The sequence below is a fragment of the Hemicordylus capensis genome, chromosome 3 (genome assembly GCF_027244095.1).
Source record: "Hemicordylus capensis ecotype Gifberg chromosome 3, rHemCap1.1.pri, whole genome shotgun sequence".
NCBI lineage: Eukaryota > Metazoa > Chordata > Lepidosauria > Squamata > Cordylidae > Hemicordylus > Hemicordylus capensis.
Genome location: NC_069659.1, coordinates 139,582,642 through 139,604,009, shown reverse-complemented (window position 1 = coordinate 139,604,009; position 21,368 = coordinate 139,582,642). Strand labels below are relative to the sequence as shown.

Sequence of the window (21,368 nt, the reverse complement as noted above, 5' to 3'; positions counted from 1 at the left end):
TTAAAAAAAGAAAGAAAGAAAGAAAAGATTAAAGAAACCTCCCCAGCTCTCGCGAGACCCTCCTCGGAATGAGGGGCTGTTCTCGCGAGGCTTCCTGGCCAGGGCTGGCGGCGTTGGCGCCTTGGCGGTTGGCTGAACGATGAGGGCAACGGGAGGCCGAAAGAGCGGTGGAGCGCGGTAGTCGTGTCGGCGGCGGCGGCGGCGGCGCTGGGGCTACGGGCTGTCTCTGTGGGAAGCTCTCCCTACCACCGCTCCGCGGTCATGGAGGCTTCACTTCAACGGGAATCCCCGCGTCGTGTTTCAGAGGCGACCCCTCCGCCGTCCCCGGGGCCGCCTCTGCCGCCGCCTCCCCCTCCGCCGCCGCCGCCGCCTTCCAGTCTGGCGCTGCCAGGCAAACAGCAGCGCGAGGAGAAAAGAGCGGCGCTGAGTAAAGTGAGAAGGGGAGGGGGAGGGGTCCCCCTCCAGCACCAGGGACAGCGCGCGGGGAGGGAGGGGGGCGGCCCCAGGGGAGGAACATGGGGGAAGCCCGAACCCATGTGGGGAAGCAGGGGAGGCTGGCATTGGTGCCCGCAAGCAGAGCGCTGGAGTTTAGCCTGGGTTCAGGACCCTGGTCAGAGGCACAGCCAGCCTTGGCAGGATCTATCCCTTCCCTTTCCCCATCAGTGGCAATCAGTAGCCAGCATGGCCCAGGCAGTCACCATCTGACTGGAATCCAAAGAAAAGTCCATGACAGGGTTAAGGGCAGTGCAATCCAGTTTCAGCTGGAACGGGATTGTGCTGGTGAGCGGGGTATAAATTGGACGGGGATCCGTTTGCTTGAGGCTACGTGTTGGTTAACGAATTAAGGACTTTCCCAGAATTCTGTAGAAATAGTAATGATGCTAATGGAAGAAACGTGTTTTTTTTTTTTTTTTTAAGGAATATAATATGTTTATTCTGGTGGTATTACAGACATTGGACTGAGTACTGAGTGTACTGTTCCCTCAATTTTTGCATGTGATTCTTTGCAGGTAGTTATACGTCGCCTGCCTCCTAGTTTTACCAAAGAGCAGCTGGAGGAACAGCTCCATCCTCTTCCTGCTCATGATTATTTTGAATTTTGCACCTCTGATCACAGGTGAGGAAAACTTTTGTAGCATTAATCTTAAAATAGAAGTGGCACTTTATTTGTATTTACGTTTTGTCGTTAATACCAAATAGAATCCAGCTTTCAGCATTGTACAATTATGAAACAAAAAGAATTACAATGATGCTTTGCTGCACAATAGTGGCAGACAAACATAATATTAAAGCATACTAAAAAGATCCATAAGTGCATGGTGTGAAGCTGTCATTTTCTTTTACTATTGTGTATTGATGCAGGGCAAGGCAAATAATCTTGCCTTGTTTTTTTATCTGTTGAATGAGCTTCTCATTGTAGTGGCCTGTGACTAAATGCAATACAAGAGACTTGACTTACAAATTGGAGATGCATGCCATAACATACCATCACTTTTCATGAGCTTGGTGTGGCACACTGCACTTTGAGAGAATGATGCTTGCCAAAATGAGTACCTTAAAAATGTATTTTGTATGTTCTGGTTGCACTCCAAGTGGCCAGACCTTTGTGAACATTTAGACTGCTTTACACAATGGGCTCCTAGTGGGAGAGTACTATAAATGTGTTCAGATGCTTCTTTGCGCCTGTACTTTGCATCTTATTTTGATAGCTAGTACAGGTACCCACAGCTGCTCTTGCCTGAAGAGAGGGAAGAGCGACAGTAATGGGGGCTTGTAAGGAGAGCCTTTCTGTTTCTGTGTTTATTGCATTTCTATGCTGCCTTTCCCCCATTCAAAATATCCAGGGCAGTTTACAATTTAAAATACTAAAACTAAATATTAAAGGTACAAAAAACAGAACAGCAGAATTTCTCAGGCTGATTGTGGCCTCTTCAGCAGCTGACAGAATGAGCTCCATAATTTGGGTTTCTCCTCTTCTGCCTTCCCTTTAAGTAGCCCCTGGGAAAGTTTGGGAGAGGCTGACCCAGCTAGGCTCTTTCAGATCAGCACTGAATCCTTCACAATTTGCTGGCAGAAGCTCTTTGACCTGGGCTTTTCCTCTTATGCATTCCCCTAAGGGTTCACACATATTTTTTTTCTATGGTGTCTCATCTTCCTTTCCCAGTACATGACAAAATAAATAAATGAAACATACAGGTGTGGAAGAGAGAGTAAAAATCAAACAGCCCAAAATTGCAAATTTATCAAGTATGTAGAGCTGTTTTAGAGTTACATGATTTATTCTATATACAGAATTGTGATTCTCTGAGGATTAGTAAAAAAATCTGGATGGTTAGTACAAAACTGTGGGCACTTTCCCAACCTCCATACCTTTTGTTTCATCATCATGGAATATATCAGAGGTCCAACAGAAATACAACCTTTCTGTAATCAAGATATGGGATCTCTATTTAATTTATCACACTGCTCCATGGTCATGATCTTTTATCCTGTGCACACATGGAGAGCAAGGTGTGGAGAGGATACCATAAGACTTTGGTATAACCCTCCCTTCCCCTTTCATTCCTCCTCTGCTCCTGGCATGCCTCAGCTGTCAGCACTCACTGTTCTCCAAGCCCTTTTCTGCATAGGTTACTCTCGCTTAAGCAAGAGTATAGCTGCAGAAGCCTTGGCAAACACCAGATCCTGGAAGGTGAGGTGGAACCTTGTGGCTGAAAGATGGACTGGTTGCATCACAGCAAGCTGCTTCTGCACCCAGCACGCTGCTGTTGTCCAGGGTTGCTGACAGCAGCTTGATGGGGTGGGGAGAGTTATGATAGAATCTTACAGGAGCCACTCCACACTCTTATCTATCTATCTATCTATCTAGGGTGTAGCAATGTAGCCCAAGGATACGAGAAGTCCATTGCCTCACAAACCTGTCTCTATTTCATGGTAATTTTATATGATGTGTGAATATAAGGCTTGTCCTTGCCTTCTTTGAAATGCAAATGCAGTGCAGTCCTTTCACAGAAGATTAAAATTAATAGAATATGCGCTCTGCACTTACTTCCTTTTAGAAGACTGAGATAAATAACAGAAACCACTTATTTTTGTTACAGTCTTTATCCTCACCTCTACTCAAGAGCATACATTAATTTTAGAAATCCTGATGACATCCTTCTTTTTAGAGATCGCTTTGATGGCTATGTCTTCATTGACAATAAAGGTAACCTGTTAAAATACTATGGTCAGGATCCAGAGAACACCACAACTAGTTCGATGTGCTTTAGAGGCTGTTGGACTTGTATTTCCTTAAACAATAGCCACTTTTGCCACATTACAAACTAAAAAGTTAAATAAATCTTTCAAAAGTTCTAATCACAGTTAAATGTGTTTTATAAATCATATTTTTGTCGGCTATAGCCAAGGGTCAAGAGAATTCTTCCTTACAGCTTCCAGAATATCACATGACTTATAATCATAGTAGAGTTGTAAATCCAATTAAAGAGTTGCATGAGTCTCACTGATGATCAAGTCCAGTCTTTTCTCAGAGGCACAAATTCTATCCAAATTCTGTCCTTATCAATACTGTAGGCACACTCATTTTTCTGGTGCTGGAACCTTGAATACAGGGTTTTGTGTACGTGACTTGAAGACATCAGCTTTGAAGTTCTGCGAATACAATGTTCTACTTTCAAACTGGGGACTTTTACGTACTGGAGGTTTTACCATGAGTTTACGAGGAGGCTTTACTGCAAACTCAAAGTTGTCCCAAAAAACCGCTGCAAATAGTGGATTTTTTTAACCCTGGATATAAATCGGGCTACACTCTAATGCACAGTGAAAAACCCAAATTGCATGTTTACTGCTCCCCGATAACTAGCAGGGACCTCGGCGTAAAGCTAGCTGATATGTGAACACACCCCCTCCATTCCAGAGGAGATGCAAATTAAAGGACTTCAAAAGCCCCGAGTGAAATGCTTTCTGTTGACGTTTTCTGATAAAATTAGGACACAAACATTCTGCAATAATATTTGTGTAATTAACCATTACTAAGATGTATATGAATGTTAGGAGACTGAATTTCATTTTAAAATTAAATTTCCAGTGTACCATACACTACCTAGTAGTGGGTTTTTAATTTCCAGCATTGGAATCTTTGTTGCTATGTTTGTTGCTCTGAACTGTGGTATTTTTTTCCTTCTGTCAAGTTAAAAGAAATATGAAGGGGCTTATATGGCACAGCTGCCTACCAGCCCTGATCCAGCAACTAGTCATGTGTTAACTCTAGTGTCCTTGAATGAAAATGTATGAAAATGACACATCCAGTCAGATCAATGGAGCTCAAATGAGTATCACAATGTGGATGTAGCCCAGATACACTTTTGTATCCATATTGGCTGTATGTCTGGAAGCTTGCTTCTTTATGCAGATTTTCCTTGCTGGATTATGACAATTGATGATAAACCTAGATTGTGAAAAGCTAAGATGGCCCATTTTAATTCTGATTTTTGTGCTCCAGGCGACCTGAGATTGAAGTCTTATCAGTCTCAGATTTGTATATTAGTTACCCCCAAATCACTCAATTCATGTGTGACTTTTTAAAGGTTTAGAATATCCTGCTGTGGTTGAATTTGCACCATTTCAAAAGATTTCAAAAAAGAAACTGAAGAAGAAAGATGCAAAAGCTGGAAGCATAGAAGATGGTAAGTCGATTTTCTTGGCAGAAACATTTTCCTGAAGTACTTCAGTTATGTAATAGTTTTTCAGGTATTATTATTAAGAATATATTGACTTTTCAACATATATGTAATATATAACATGCAGTGCTTAACTTTCTTTTTAATATTTTTCTTCCACAGATCCAGAATATAGGAAGTTTTTAGAAAGTTACTGTGCTGAAGAAGAAAAAATTTGTGCCAACCCTGAGACATTGTTGGGAGAGATTGAGGCCAAAACAAGAGAGCTTATTGGTCTGTTTAGCTATTGTTGTTTCCCCTGCTATACATTTTATTGTCTCTTTTTTTTAGCAGAGATGGGTGTTCTTCTTAGACTTCTGGAAGGTATAGAATTAATATTCTATACCTTCCAGAAGTTTGTTTTTAATCCCTAGCTCAATTGCAGAAGTTTTGTAGTAAAAGAAACATCATTTGTTTGTTCTTTATGTTAGGGAGAGAGTAGAACTGGAATGCTAGCACTCTGCAGAACACCGCATTCAGACAGAGCCATGTATCTATGAGGAGGATGAGATTATTTCAATTATCTTTTTAAAAATCAAAATCTGTTGGTGGGCTAAACTAGAGGGAATAAAGGTGAAAAATCTTAAACACCAAATTACTCCATTGCAAAGACTTGTAGTGTACAGAAACATATTTTTTGCGTACAAAAACATATTTTGTATCTGTTACACTGACCTTTTTAAATAGATCTATGTGCTTCGGATTGTAACTGACCTCAAAGAGGCATTAAAATATGCTTTTCCCTATAAACCGCCACTTTTAATCCTAACCTGTGTTGCCTCATGAACTGAGTAGAGGGTTGGATTAGAAGAATTCCAAGTTCCCTTCCAACTTTAATATCCTTTGATTCTATTATCTTACAATAAAGAGGGGTTTGTTCTATGGTAGTTCAACCCTGCCTACTATCTGAAGTCTTTTTTTAAAGGGCATTGTTATTGAGCTCATACCTCTAGGATGTTTTGGGATGAAGGGAAAAATGTATGAGTAGGGTAGCAGGAACCTATAGAATGCCATAGGAATTAACACTGAAGGTAATTTCAGGTGCTAGATACAAACCCTGTATACTTGCATTCCTGTACAATAAAGAAATAATCATAATACAATTTCACATTTTTACATTAAATTGAAGTAATTATCAATAATTTATTTAAAAAAACAAAAAACCTCTCAATTAGGGTGCTTAATCAGGGTAGTTTCATGCTGCTTCAGAAACATCTGTATGAAGGAAACGTGAGTTAGCTAAATATGGTTTCTTCCCATGCCAATCTCTATGGAGTTTGACTATGCTCCTGTGAGAATGAACTGCAACCATTCAGCAGTCCCATATAGGTCCTCCTTACAGCTACTATTGGAACAACTTGTGATCAGACCATGGGGTAGTGGCTTCCATACCACTTCAGAAATGCATTCATCAGGCTTCCATAGCATTTGGGAGAGTTACTTTGGTTTGCACCTAATCTTATATTTTGGTTCACAATTTAACTCGACATCCTGACAACATCCTAACAAGCACACATGTTAGTAGAGTCTGTAGGACTCAGCAGGATCCCTTGTAACTCCCCCAATCCATGCACTGTTGCACAAGAGCACAAATACTTCCGAGTGCTGTTTATTCTCCAGCAGTGCTCTGGATGGCTTTAACTGAGATGATACGTGTGAAGTGCATTGAGCACTTAGGAAAAAGCGATACAAATATTAAGTATTATTATTACTAATACTACGCATATTTATATACTGCTTTTCAACAAACAAATTGATTGATTTAACCTGCAACTATGTTTATTGATTGATTTAACCTGTAACATGAAAACATCTAGGAGTCAATGGCTGACATCCAGATTAGCACTGTACTTGTGCAGCAGTGGCAAGATCCAGACTACCACTGCGCTGTCACATGAGTGGTGGGAGGGGCTATTTTCAACCATATCTCCTTCTCTCTGAAGTCCACTGTGCATCATGAAAAGATGTCCCTGAAAGTCACACGTACCTGGTCGCATGACAGTTTAGCAATAATCTGGATCTCACACTGTTGCATGAGTGCAGTGCTAGTCCAGATGTCAGCCCATGGTGGAAACACCAGAAATGTTGGTTTGCATGTTCCCTCATCTTTAAAGAGCCCCTGGTGGCGCAGTGGTAAAACTGCCGCCCTGTAACCAGAAGGTTACAAGTTCGATCCTGACCAGGGGCTCAAGGTTGACTCAGCCTTCCATCCTTCCGAGGTCGGTAAAATGAGTACCCAGAATGTTGGGGGCAATATGCTAAAAATCATTGTAAACCGCTTAGAGAGCTCCGGCTATAGAGCGGTATATAAATGTAAGTGCTATTGCTATTGCTAAAGAGGAACAAATGTTCCCACTAAAATCTAACATCGTAAGCCAAGGTGTGTGGAAATGGAAATGGCAAGTTAACTACATGGTCACCCATAATAAATTGGCCAGATTGAAAATTTGTCTTCCTTTCCCCACTGATTTCAATGTCTATTCTTCCTGGTTAAAAATAATGGTAAATATACATAGATGAGATCATACTATGTTGTGTTCAGGGGACTGATTGTTGTTTAATTCCTGTGACCTTTTTCGCAAATCTGTGGCATGAATTGGTAGAAATGTGCATTTCACTAACAGTATTTAAACACTTTTAAAAGGCCAATCTATGAGAGCTGCCAGCAATCTAAACCCATACCAATCAAGCAGAAGATGGAACACAAACATTGTACAATGTAAATTTGCCTTCATCTAAATGTTGTTGATGAGCCATGGGAGATGTTTTTATTGGACATTAAAATATGCAGTTAGTATACATCAAGTAATCTCAGCTGTGTGTCTCGCTTTACTGAGTACTGGGGACTCCTTAATGATAAGGAATCAATTACTTTCTAAAGTAATGGGCACTTTTATTATGTATGGCTTCATTATGAAACCATGTTCACTAGCACTTAGTAATCATGTTAAAGTTTAAGAGATAAAATGGTGAATAATTATGATTTTTTAAAGTTTACATTAGGAGTGGAACACTATATCATAACTTCTTGTGTTTTAGCTAGAAGAACAACACCCCTTTTGGAATACATTAAAAATAGAAAATTAGAAAAACAGGTATGTCTGTATTTTGGAATAAATCTTAACTGTTCTGTTTCAAGTTTTGTTCAATATTAGTACAAATCTATGTAAATAATTTTCTAACTTCTTAGAGAATACGAGAAGAGAAAAGGGAAGAACGAAGGAGGAGAGAATCAGAAAAGAAACGTCTTAGAGAAGATGAGAAACGGAAGCGGAGAGAGGAAGAAAGACGTAAAAGGAAAGAAGCTGAAAAGCAAAAGAAAATTGCTGAAAAAGAAATAAGGATAAAGGTAGTTCTGAGCACCTCCCTCAAGTTTTCAGTCTTTCTCCAGTCTCTCACTGATACTAGAATTGCAGTACAGATATATGCAGGTTGAATTCCCATGGTTTCACCTACTAACAGGCTACCAGCTTGCATTCCAATGTGGTTATTGCAAGGGGTACTATCGCTATTTGCAGTCTTCAGCCACCCCTACGATAACTACGTTTTCCCAGCCACCCCCACAAGCCTCCCTGTGCACCAGCTGAGAAGTGGGAGAGTGGCCATTTAAACCTCAGCTGATGGATGGGGAGGGTTAAAGTTTAAATGGCAACTCTCCCTGGTTCCAAGCTGACACATGGAGTTGCTTAAAGAGATGGTGCAAGTGGCCTGGTGCGTTTCCTGCCACCTCTGTAAACATCTTCACTCATCTGGGAAGCAGGGATGCTTAAAGAGGTAGCAGGAGAGGCATCCAGCCACTTGCACTGCCTCTTTAAGCCTCCCTGCACGCTAGCTGAGAAATGGAGAGAATGCAAGAGGCTGGGACATTTTTAAAGTGTCCTTTTTGGTCCACTTTTTAAGTGTCCCAGCCACTCATGCAGCTTGAGTGCAGAACCTAACTCAATTTTGGAGGTTAAGTTAAGCATTCCAATATCGTGGATGCACCATTTGCAGGACTTTCCGGGAACATAACCCCTGCAATATTGGATTGTTTCCTGTATTTTAGTTTAATACATAACCTTATCCTAAACATGTACATCTGGAATAAATTTCATTGATTTCAATGAAATCTGCTTCCACTAAGATTGCAGTATTAAGGGCACAAACCATCTTTTGGAACCACAGCAACAATATGTAAGTTTTACAATTTTTTTGAACTTTATACAGATTCCTTATTAGACTTGGATGTTCTGATAAAAAAATTAAATATCATAGAGACTGAAGGGCCAACCAATCCAACCCATTCCCAGGACCATCCTTCCACCAACACCAGCTGAGATATGTGGACAATGGTGAAGTCTCTGGGACACATCTAGACTAATACTCCCATTCACGCAAGAACATTCCACTTGTATGAGAGGAGAGGGGCAGTTTTCACTGATCCCCCTTTCCCTCTGCAGCCCCCTTCATCCCCCCAAACTATATCTCTGAGCATCCTCTGAAGGGCATTGGTGAAATTCACCCCTCTCCCTTTATGAGCCAAATATGCACAAATGGAACTACAGTATGCTGGATGCTGGCCTCTAAAATTTAAAGGTTGCTCAATAAGATTTTTAGGACTAGAAATGTAATGCTTCACAAAGTATTGACCCTTTTCCTGTCTAGATGCATATTTTATAATGTATATGGATCCTATTGTTCAGTGCAGACTGTGGACCATGTGGTGCAGAATTTGGATTTTTAGTGTTGATCATAGAGACCCAAGCCTATCTGAGCACTTCCTGACCCACAGAGCCTGTTTTGTTCACCACAGCAGGCCAGCCACCAGATGATGAGTGACTGCAGGCGAGTGCACGTATTGTCGGAGCCAACCAGCCAGTCAGGAGAGGCAACCAAGTTTGCCTTCCCGACAGGAAGTGCCTGCTTGTGCAGGTGGAGGGGACAGGGAAACGCCAAAGCCAAGCTTCACCTGGCGCCTTCAATCCTTGGGCCAGCTCTGCTGGCTAGATACACTGCAACATTATATTGCAGTTCCATTTATACTTTTCAAATAGAAAAATAGGCCATAGTTTTCAAGACATAAAGGTAGCATAACAATTCAAGCTGACATTAACAACTTGTAAAATAACTAACTATTCTGCTGACTAGCAAATCAGTGTGCAGAACTGGGTCCAAGGGCAAAAATACTCTGCTGGAATTTTGGGCCAACACTATGGAATAATGGGAAATAGCCAGGTGTGGACAAGACAGAATTCAATTCAATTTAACATAGCACTTAGTCAGCTGTGCTGGTTTAACCCTGAGGTTGCTTTGCTGGTCAATGACCGAATAAACTTATCTCTCTCCCTGAGGTTGCAGTCCTAGAAAGGAAACCCCAAGGCAGTCAGTGGGACTTAACTCTCAGCAAACATGAAAAGTTAAGACTGTGTTGTACATTCCTAATAAACTGTAGCAAGTCATCAAAATGGGGTTCAACCTGACAAGCAGGGCATGCCCTCAACTCCTGCCTGTAAGCTCCTAGTGGCATCTGGTGGGGCCACTCTGTGAAACAGGATGCTGGCCTAGATGGGCCATGGGCCTGATCCAGCAGGGCGGTTATGTTTTTAAGCAGCATAGCTGGGCAGCCTACCCCACAAAGAATGCTGCTGTAGCTAAGTCAGTGCAAGCCACTCTTTGCACCTTTGCATATTCACAGAATCAGAGCATAAGAATGCATTATACCTGTGAAAAATACAAATCTGTGGACTGTCTGAATCATTGCCCTTTTTAAAAAATTGGGCGTGACGGTGTTTAATGAATGGAGTTGTTTTGGAGGCGCTAAGAACAGGTCTCCATCAAGTAAGTGTGATATAAATGGATCTTCATGCATTTCTTTCTCTTTCACATTAACATGTTTTTAGAACTGTAATAACATTTTAGAAAACCCGAATATCTGTCTATTTTTAAATGTATTGTTTAGCTTCTTAAGAAACCTGAGAAAGGAGATGAGCAATCCACAGAAAAGCACAGAGAAAAAGAAAAAGCTGAAATAGAAGAGAACAAGTGGGAGAAATCACCAGGGCATGGGAGCATAAAATCCAAGCCACTGGAAAGTTCACTAAAGGAACTTAAGGAAAAGTAAGTTGTACTTTATCTTGAAGACTGAGTTACATCCTCAAGGCACTTTAAATCAATGCCCCCCCCCCATGAAATATCTTGTCTTGATTACTCAGATTTCCTATGTTCTAAGCTTAAGTCAGTCTCTCACTCTTCCTGGTGCTCAGGTGCTGGTAGTTGTCATGCTGAAACAGTCTGTGAGGCAAACTACACTAGATCTGATGTGCTTAACTTTTTAAAAAACTAAACAGCAGCAAAGCAGGAAGGCTGGACTGGAGCTGAGGAATGGTGGGGTAACTTTAATCCTTTGCCTCACCATGGTCTCAATCCTGATCTGATCCCCCCACAACTAATATTAGCCCCAAGAGAGAAACCCCATTGGCACCAATAGGAGCTTTTCTCCCAGGGCAAATAGCAGCCATGAGGATGGGCATGGGCGTAATGGGGGGGGCAGCCAGGGCATGTGCCCTAGGCACCACTGGGGGGGCGCCACACCAGTGCCTGCCACCCCCACCCCATTACCCACCTGCCCAGCCCCAAGGCCCCTCAGCCACTTGTCTGTTCACCTCTCCTGCCTGCCTTGCCCTCCGGCCTACAATCGGAGCAGCCTGCAAACTGTGACACAGCAGCTCCTTCTCTCCCCGCCTCTCAGCTGATCGGCGGGTGGGTGGGGCTTCCAGAGAGGCTTCCGTGCAGGCCTCCCTGAAGCCTGAACTCCAGTGCCCCGGCAGACAGCCAGCAAGGAAGGAAGAAGGAGGCAGGCCGAGTGGCCATCATTGGCTGCCTTTTACCCACCACAGTTCTCTCTGCCCAGCACAGACCAGCCTTTGCCTGCTTAATGGAGGTATGGTGTGAATTCCTTTTTGTGGTGTGTGCCCCCCCCCCCCGCTGATATATAGGGATCTGCTTGCTATAGGGCTTTGATTGGGGTGGGGGGAGACTGAGAAGTCTCTGAATATTTAATTTAAAGCAGATTGGGAAATTTGCTGGCTTTAAAAACAAAAACTATCTAAAAAGGCCTATAAGTGGCTTGTTTCATGGCAGAAAATTACAAAAACTTCTGGAACAAACAATATTATATTATATTTATTTATTTATTCATCCATTCATTCATTTATAAATGCACTTATGTTCAAGTTGTTTTGCAACCCAGAAGGTCTGAGTGAGAATTGTGAAGCATGTGTTGTGCTTTTATTTTATTTTATTTTTATTGTGTGTGGACTGCTCCCCAATAACCCACAGGGACTTCAGGGTAAATCTGGCCAACATGTGAATACAGCACCTCCATTCCAGAGGAGATGTGTGTTAAAGGGCTTTAAAAGCCTTGTGTGAAAAGCCTCCTGCAATCAAACTTTACTGGGTTTGTTCAGAATTCTGAGAAAACATACATAGACTCACACTCCATGGCTGAAAGTCTCCTTTTCTAATCTGCAGCAAGGGGGCCATTTTAATAATTAGTGTTTCTAGTGTGTTCTAGGCATTAAAAGTAGCACAAATATATAGTACTCAATGTATATCATTATACCGTATATACTTGAGTATAAGCCGATCCGAATATAAGCTGAGGTACCTAATTTTACCTAAGAAACCAAAAAACTGATTGACTCAAGTATAAGCCTAGGGTAGGAAATGCAGCAGCTACTGGTAAGTTTCAATAATCAAAATAAATGCCTATAAAATTACATTAATTGAGACAGCAGTTGGGTATATTGTGACCAGAATGTACAGTACTTTATTACAGGGGGACATTTTAGCACGGGCAAATAGATGACTCGAGTATAAGCCGAGGCTGATTTTTTCAGCACATTTTGGGTGCTGAAAAATTCGGCTTATACTCAAGTATATACGGTATATTGCAAAGTGTGCGTGTGTGTATTCAGTGAAATGTATTTCCAGGCAGAATACTTATTTTGAAATATCAGACTTAAATCCTTGGGGGCCTGGGGTGTGTGGAGGCCCTGGACTTTGAGGGGCTGAGGGCCCGTTTTAAAATCTCATCTCTGAGCCTATTCCAACCTTGCTATGCCCCTGGAGGAATAGATACATATGAATTGATCACTGCACATGGGTTTCTGCACAACACCTGCACAGAAGAAACTTCCATGTAGAAAATGTGTCTCTTGTAAATTAACCCTGAATTTCCCTTCCATGGCTGGGATATTTGAGAGTTAGAGTCAATAATAAAAGAACAGCAAACTGCTTGTGACAGGAAGGGTCAAATTACAATGATTTCTTAGTCTGGCAGGGGCTGGTTTTGGTCCTGGCAGAACTTGGCGGTCTGCTCCTGTTGCAAATTCCTCTGTCTAGTGTTGCAGACTAATGTATCCTCCTCCCTCCTGGTGCCAAAGTAAGCACTAGTGTGGTGAACGCGCATATACCCCATCATGAGCCAACAAGACAAAGGCTGACAGGAATCATTCACTGGTTTATAGACTCCCTCCACCCCGCCACCTTCTTCTTCCCCTATTTTGCTAGTGGCTATTTGGGCAGGTGATCCTCTAGGACATGTTTTTTAAAAAGCATGACATGAGACAGAAAATGACACTTGGAATCCTCAAGAGCCCCTGGTGGCGCAGTGGTAAAACTGCCGCCCTGTAACCAGAAGGTTACAAGTTCGATCCTGACCAGGGGCTCAAGGTTGACTCAGCCTTCCATCCTTCCGAGGTCGGTAAAATGAGTACCCAGAATGTTGGGGGCAATATGCTAAATCATTGTAAACCGCTTAGAGAGCTCCGGCTATAAAGCGGTATATAAATGTAAGTGCTATTACTATTGCTATGTAACTCTTGACTGTTGTTCTAAGTGTTTAACAGAGATGGCTCATGTTTTCAAGTTTTGATCAACAACCATGTCTAGATGGTACAGTGTTCTAGTCTAGATGGTACAGTGTTCCTTTTAACAGAGATTTCCAGATATTGTTGACTACAAGTCCCATCATCCCTGTTTGGACAGGGGTGCAATTTTAGTGCTTGCCCTAGGCGCTATTTTCCATAGATACGCCCCTGAGGATGAGACCTCAATCTGGATCAGGACTATTGTGGGGCCAAAGGGTTAAATCCTGCTCCCCATGCTAGGCTTGGAGAAAATCTATAAAGCTCTTTCACTGATAGGAAGATATGAAGTGTGCTGGGAGATTTGTTTTGGAATTGCATGACTCATCACCAGAGTTTTAGCTAGTTGATTTTCTTTCAATTCCATATTTTTCATTTCAAAAAATATTTACAGGTCACAAAATGATAGTGATAAAGAGCAAAGAGATTCAGAGAGAAGATTTCGTGAAAAAGAACCTGAGAGACAAAGGTATCGGTTGGATGATGGCCGAAAGCACAGAACTCATTATGAATTTGACAAGTTTGTGAGAAGGAATGAAGACGAGCTGAAATGGGGGAAAGGATGCAACCAAGATCGAGGGAAGAAAGCGAACTACAACTACAGCTTCACTGTGGACACAGTAGACAAACTGGGTAAAGAGGACAAGTGTGATGACATGGCATCCAAAAAGGAGCGCATAAGAAATAAGGTTCTTTTATTCATTTAGGATAATCTTTCATTAGTAAAATTACTTCAGGGTCACACAGGTCATGCTTTTGACGTAAATTTTTTAAGCAGTTTGGAGCTGCTTATTTATGTTTGCACTTTAAAAATACATGCCTTCATGAAGCACCATTGTTGAGATTTAGGCATTTTAAAAACCTTCTTTACCTGTTTTAACAAAAACACGGCACAATTCCTACATCCCATCTTCACCCTGTGCACTCCAAAGAAACCTGCTGTTATGTTTTAGCACAGGGTTTCCCAATGGGGTACTAGTATCCCTAGGGGTACTTAAAGAGCTCCCAGCGGGTATTCAGGGTAGGGATGTGCATAGAACTGTCTGGGGCGGTGCGGTTCAAATTCAAAATTGAACTGCCAGTCCATGAACCAGTTCATTAGAACTGGCCAGCAGTTTGGTTCGTGCAGTCAAAACGGTTGGGCCCAGTTTGAGTAGCTTTGCTTGTAAAGCAAAGAAGAGGGGTGGGGGGGCAGGCAAGAGGGCACCTTAGCGCCACCACACGTGCAGCACCGCAGTCCGCCACAGGCCAGTCCTAGTTTGAACTGTACCAAGCCCAGTTTGGATCAAACTGGTTCATAAGCACATAAGAACAGCCCTGCTGGATCAGGCCCAAGGCCCATCTACTCCAGCATCCTGTTTCCACAGTGGCCCACCGGATGCCACTGGAAGCCACAGGCAGGAGTTGAGGGCATGCTCTCCTGCTGTTACTCCCCTGCAACTGGTACTCAGAAACATCCTGCCTTTGAGGCAGGAGGTGGCCTAGAGCCCTCCACCTAGTAACCGTTGATAGACCTCTCCTCCATGAAGTTATCCAAACCCTTCTTAAAGCCATCCAGGTTGTTGGCTGTCACCACATCTTGTAGCAGAGAATTCCACAAGTGGATTATGTGTTATGTGAAAAAGTACTTTCATTTGTTGGTCCTAGATTTCCTGGCAATCAATTTCATGGGATGACCCGTGGTTCTAGTGTTATGCGAGAGGGAGAAGAATTTCTCTCTATCCACTTTCTCCACACCATGCATGATTTTATAGACCTCTATCATGTCTCCTGCAGTCGTCTTTTTTTCTAAACGAAAAAGCTCCAGGTGTTGTAGTCTTACATAATAAGAAAGGTGCTCTAAGCCCCTGATCATCTTGGTTGCCCTATTCTGCACCTTTTCCAGTTCTACAATGTCCTTTTTTAGATGTGGTGACCAGAATTGTACACAGTACACCAAGTGTGGTCGCATCATAGTTTTGTATAAGGGCATTATAATATTAGCCGTTTTATTTTCAATCCCCTTTCTAATGATCCCTAGCATGGAATTAGGCTTTTTCACAGCTGCCGCACATTGATTTGACACTTTCAATGAGCTGTCCACCACAACCCCAAGATCCCTCTCCTGGTCAGTCACCAACAGCTCAGATCCCATCAGTGTATACTTGAAGTTGGGGTTTTTCGTCCCAGTGTGCATCACCTTACACTTGCCAACACTGAACTGCATTTGCAACTTTGTCACCCACTCCCACAGTTTGGAGAGATCCTTTTGGAGCTCCTCACAATCCGTTTTGGATTTCACTACCCGAAAGAGTTTGGTATGATCTGTAAATCCGGCCACCTCGCTGCTTACCCCTGCTTCTAGATCATTTAGGAATAAATTAAAAAGCACCGGTCCCAGTACAGATCCCTGGGGGACCCCACTTCTTACTTCCCTCCATTGTGAAAACTCTCCATTTAAACCTACCCTCTGTTTCCTGTCCTTCAACCAGTTAACAATCCACACATGTACTTGTCTCCTTATCCCATGACTGCTAAGTTTTCTCAGGAGTCTTTGATGAGGAACTTTGTCAAAAGCTTTTTGGAAGTCCAGGTATACTATGTCAACTGGATCACCTTGATCCACACACTTGTTGACACTCTCAGAGAAGTCCAAAAGGTTGGTGAGGCAAGATTTACCTTTGCGGAAGCCATGCTGGCTCACTCCCAGCAGGGCCTGTTCTTCTAGGTGCTTTACAATTTGATCCTTGAGGATGCTTTCCATCAGTTTGCCTGGAACGGACGTTAAGCTAACCAGCCTGTAATTTCCCGGATCACCCCTGAATCCCTTTTTGAAAAGGTTTTCAGGTAGCTATGCTTACAAACAAAGCGGACCCCTAACTCTAAAGGGGTTTGAAGGGCAAGAGGGCACCTTGCTAGTGCAGTAGCAACTCCTCAGCGGTGGCCCTTCTGGACCCTGCTGGCACTCCCCCGCCCCTCAAAGTAGTGCAGGCCGGCAGGCAGTCCAGTTCCAGCCTCCATGCATGCGTGGAGGCCATTTAGATAAATTTGCATAGTGCACATGTGCAGAGGTCACACAGATGGCTGCTGCACATGCATGGTGGCCAGAACTGGGCCACCCGCTGGCCCACACTGCTGGGGGGGAGCACCAGCGGGCCTAGAGGGGCTACTGCTGGCGGTAAGGTGTCCTCTCCCCCACCCATCCCTCAAACCCCTTTAGAGTTAGGGATCTCCTTTGCTTGAGGCATAGCCACCCCAAACAGTTTGATCCTAACCGGGCTTGGTTCTGTTCAAACTCAGACTAACCTTGAACCAGTTCTGCACACCCCTAATTCAGAGCCTTCCTGCTTCTGCTCACCTCAGCCACATTGAGGATCACCAGCTTGAAGCCAATGCATCCTCAGTGATGTGTCTGCTGCAGAAGGGGAGGAAGGAGATGAAGACCCTCCTCCTGTGCTCCTGAGATTGGCTGACTGCATGCTGAAGCTCAGCATACCTTTCCCCTTTACCTGACTCAGAAAAATTGAGTTCTGACAGACTCAGCTGTGAGGGAAATGTTATTGCTGAGCATCAGTCAGCATTTCCCTCTCTGCTAATCCTGTCAGTCAAACTGAGAGAGAGATGTTCTGAAGAGTATGCTGTGGAGCCCTGGCCATGAGACTCTAGAGCATGGGAGAAAGCCACAGTGTTTAGCTGGTGTTTTTTAAACCTGCCCTGAAATCAAGCAAACTTGGATTGTATTTTCTTGCCAGTAACGCTGGCAACACTTACCTGTTAATTACACAATTTTGGGTTGTGGCTTATTAAAGAAACTGGGGGGTGGGGGACATCTTCACTGTGTCCTAGGGCCCACTCTAACCCTGCTCCACCCCATTTCCAGCCTACTCAAGTTATGATTCCCTTCACTTTCCTCCTCCTGAATTGAAATGAGAGCTTCTTATAGATAGCAGTTGAGAAATCCAGAGTTTTAGCATAGTTGTTATTGGGTAACTGCCCCCTGCTGCATGTTTCCCCCACTGGTGCCAAAATCACATGCACATTGTGCACTTCCGGTGGGACACTGACTGAGACGGCAAGGTGGTACGCTGCCACCCCACGCCAGCAATTTTGGTGGTGGTGCCAGTGGGGGAATGGAGGGTAAAGGCACCCTCCCTGCTCCTTAAAGGTAACACCCCTCCCCCCATGGCCAAACGCCAGACCTCTGGACCGGTTTGGCGGTACAGAAAAGGACTGCTGAACTGATTTGTGCACATCTCTGGTCTTGGATGCTGACAGGGCCATTTCTGATGGTTTTATAAAATAATAATAATAATAAATTTACAGACTTCTGCTTGCCTTGGGTATGAATATGTAGACACTCTGAGAATGCAGAAATCCTTACCATTGTGGGTGGGGGGACTGTTTCACTTCCAAACTGATAGGCACTCAACTGCCTGAATTCACTATTGACTTACACAACTGCAACCCGCAACAAAATGTTGCATCTTCCCAACTCTAATGCTCTTCTCTAGAACTAGAATACTACAAGGTGTTTAAGGTTCAAGCAGGCCAATTCTCTCTCCTCCACCATTCATTGTATTTTGATGTTTTTTCCAACAGATATGGTATCTCAACATTCCATGGTGAAGGCCACTGAGCATGCTCAATCCCCTTTGCTTTTGCTTTTAATTTACCAGCTTAGGTAATTCTGCATACCCAGGAAGACTTGAGTAGAAATGTAGAAATCATTATCTTACTTTTGGGTAGTCCCATTTTGTATACAATCTGATCGACCACCTGAGTTCACTATTAGTATGTAAAATAACAATTATGCCCATATTTGTTTTCTCTTAGTTGTTACGATGAATTTAAAATGAGGTCGTGGGTTGTGAAATTTTCTGTCAATCTCATGGGTATTTTGCTCTTGCCTATCACTCCCCCCACAATAAAAACCCCAGCAACCAGCCATCCTAATTTGTACTGAATCTTTTTACTTTGCTTTAGGGTCCCAGGAGCCAAAAGTGGGATGACCATTATAATCTTCTGTTTCCCCCATCTTTTTAAACGTGAAGAAGTTTGCCAACAAGACCCCTTTTTCCTGTATCAACTCAAATTAGGTATTTTGAGTTCTCCTGTATGGATAGATGATGGGTTTTCTCAAAGCCTTTATTTTCTTTCTACACAGGATCGGCCAGCCATGCAGCTGTACCAGCCAGGAGTTCGCATTCGAACACATACGGTGTCTACAAGTAGGTCCTATGATTGTTCTGAAAAGTCTTCCGAAGAAATGTACGACAGAAAATATGAGGCAGACAGTTCAACTGGAGGTGGTTCAGAGAAGAGTGAAGATGCAGAATGAAACAAAATGGGCAGAAACACTGACATTTAAAACTTCATGTCCCCACAGAATATTATGTTCTCAAAACTGGACCAGCATTACCAACAAAATAATGGCTTTTCTGTTCTAGCAGTAATTTTGGCCACATGCAACATTACATAAAGTTAATGAGAATCCCTTCATGAACAAATGAAAAACCTTGTTAGACGTAGGATCACATCAGAGATACATTTATTCTGTCTCTAGCTGTTGTGAGAGCTCTATGTGTGGGAAGACAACTTCCAACTTTGCTATGCATATAGATGCATATTTGATTGTGTATTATGATAATACTATCCCCAAGTTTGCTTTTTTGGTGGTTTTCATGTGAGTTATCACTGATATGTTATGCAGTCAAACATGTGTCTTTATGCTTGAAGGTGGGGAGTTCTCATATGAATAGACCATGCTTGGCTTGAGATGTGAGTGCTCATCTATAATATGACCCTGTTGAATATTTGCTATATTTCATGCAGAATTTGGAAGATTCTGATAGCTTCCTGCATATTTAAAATGTGTTTTGTAGAAAACATTTCCAAACATGTTTCACCTTTCCTGGCCTGTTAAACTGAGAGGAATTTTCTAGAAGTGTGTATTTCCATCAGTTTGAACTGAGGCACTTTAACTGTATTCTACACATTACGTTAACTACACAGGTCTCAGTTCTGCAAGACCACGAGAGTAAGGCATTATACAGAGTATAATTGAATGTTGCATCAATTGGGGAGCAAAATAAACTAAAATAAGTACCATAGCCTTGGTCCTGCTAGGAGTAAGTAATTTAGTCCTAATTTAGCAAGTGCATTAGTACATAGTGCACTGTAAGCAAATGACACCATCTTTACATTGAAATGATTCATATGGTTGTAATTAAGATAATGTTGAGATGATTTATTGCAGGGCAGAACTCAACTCATTGCAGGATCATGCATGGTTAAATATGGTAAATATTTGCAGGATGAGGTTAATAATTTGTACATTTATGTCCAGTGTCTGCAGGCCTCCGTACCTCATTACATTTACAACGATTTTCAGGGGCAAACTAGATGTTACTGCAACATGATCCCATACGCTATGATTCTGGGTCACCCTAACTGTCTATAAAGTGGCCGGCGGGTGGAGTGGGGATTAAATCACCAGCATAGCATGTGAGTGTGCTGGAGAGAGCTGAATTTTTCCCCTGCTTGTGCTTTTCCTCCAGAAAGTGCTTCCCTCCAGCTTTTTTTCCTCTTGAGTGGGAGTTACTTCCAGTTTCAGAAAACTGAGGGTTAATTCCAGTCTTTTTTTCCCCTGTCAAGGGCAAAAAATAGATTGGGGGAGGCAGTTTAAGGGGGGAAAGTCTGGGCAAGGGAGGGATTTAGTACTTCCACCCACCTATGCCACACTTTAAATCACACCCCTACACTTGTTTCACGGGATTTCAAAGGCAGTCTAGTTCTAGTATACAGGGCTGCTGTCATCAAAGGTAGTTTGCTGTTCTGTTTGCTGGAAAGTCAGGTGAGTGTCTGTTCTTTTTCAGTTTCTGAACTTTGTTGCCTTTTAATAGTTTTCATGTGCTTAAACCAAAAGGGTGTGTGTGGACCCATAAGCCTGAATACTTACTGTTGTATCTAACTTTCATGAAATGCCATTTTAAATGTTTTCCCCCACCTTTTTAATATGTGATTTTAATGACAATATTTTGTATGTTAATATTTTGTAGAATATGTTTTTACGTAAGTCACAAATGGAAATATGTATGTTGATATATATAAATAAGCTATGGAACAGAATGCATTTGAGGGAACTATGGCAATTCCTTCCTTTCATCGTGCTAGTTTAGAACAAGTTCTTTGATTGTATACGTTCTTGTTGCTAGTCTCTTCAGTGAGCACTCTACTTGCCTTCAGGGCAGAGCAGCACTCTGACAACACTGAGGTGGCTTTTTGTTTGTCTGAAACAAGATCTTATTTGACTACTTTTTTTACATCATGTCTTGAACCTTTTATTACTAATCATACTATCAACATTTGATTGTTCTAATGTTGAAAGTCCAGGAGATCATCTTTCTTCACAACAAAGAATAAACTGAGATCGGATCATCTGAGTAGTGCTTGGCCTGGGTTTTCCCCACTCCTTTCTGTTCAAAGATGATAAAGAAATAATTCAGAAATTAGCAGTACCAAAGTATACATTCAAAGGTACTGAACTGAGCTGTGGAAATTTGTGTTTGTGTTGTATGGTCACTTTGCTACCTATAGGTTCCAATTTTCCTGACAGAGCACTCTCAATTAGGGGTGTGCAATTCGGGTTTTCGGTGATTCGATTCGGGACCTGAACCGAATCACCCCTGTTCTGTTCTGTGCCCAAATATGGACTACCCGAATCACCCCTGATTAGGTTTGGATTTAATCCGAATCTGAATCT

General features: G+C 42.5%; 1 protein-coding gene across 3 annotated transcripts; it reads left to right on the top strand.

Moving 5' to 3' along the window:
- Positions 1-97: 97 nt before the first annotated feature.
- Positions 98-21,048, top strand: UPF3A (UPF3A regulator of nonsense mediated mRNA decay). 3 transcript variants are annotated; one of them, XM_053309450.1, is made up of 11 exons: positions 98-176; positions 365-432; positions 1,011-1,117; positions 3,102-3,208; positions 4,590-4,688; positions 4,845-4,955; positions 7,761-7,816; positions 7,912-8,070; positions 10,660-10,817; positions 14,022-14,316; positions 18,771-21,048. In XM_053309450.1, the coding sequence occupies exons 1-11, from the start codon at positions 140-142 to the stop codon at positions 18,942-18,944; spliced, it is 1,371 nt and encodes a 456-aa protein (XP_053165425.1). In that variant the 5' UTR covers positions 98-139; the 3' UTR covers positions 18,945-21,048. The 3 variants fall into 3 exon arrangements, with proteins under 3 accessions (XP_053165425.1, XP_053165426.1, XP_053165424.1); XM_053309451.1 differs by lacking the exon at positions 98-176 and having other exon boundaries at positions 262-432; positions 14,022-14,260; XM_053309449.1 differs by lacking the exon at positions 98-176 and having other exon boundaries at positions 262-432.
- The last annotated feature ends 320 nt before the right edge of the window (positions 21,049-21,368 follow it).

What these genes read in the sequence shown, in the direction of transcription:
- UPF3A (XM_053309449.1), top strand. Translation starts at nt 262, where the DNA reads ATGGAGGCTTCACTTCAACGGGAATCCCCGCGTCGTGTTTCAGAGGCG. An exon ending in AAAGAGCGGCGCTGAGTAAA is followed by an intron (nt 433 to 1,010) that starts GTGAGAAGGGGA and finishes GATTCTTTGCAG; the next exon opens with GTAGTTATACGTCGCCTGCC. An exon ending in ATAGAAAATTAGAAAAACAG is followed by an intron (nt 7,817 to 7,911) that starts GTATGTCTGTAT and finishes CTAACTTCTTAG; the next exon opens with AGAATACGAGAAGAGAAAAG.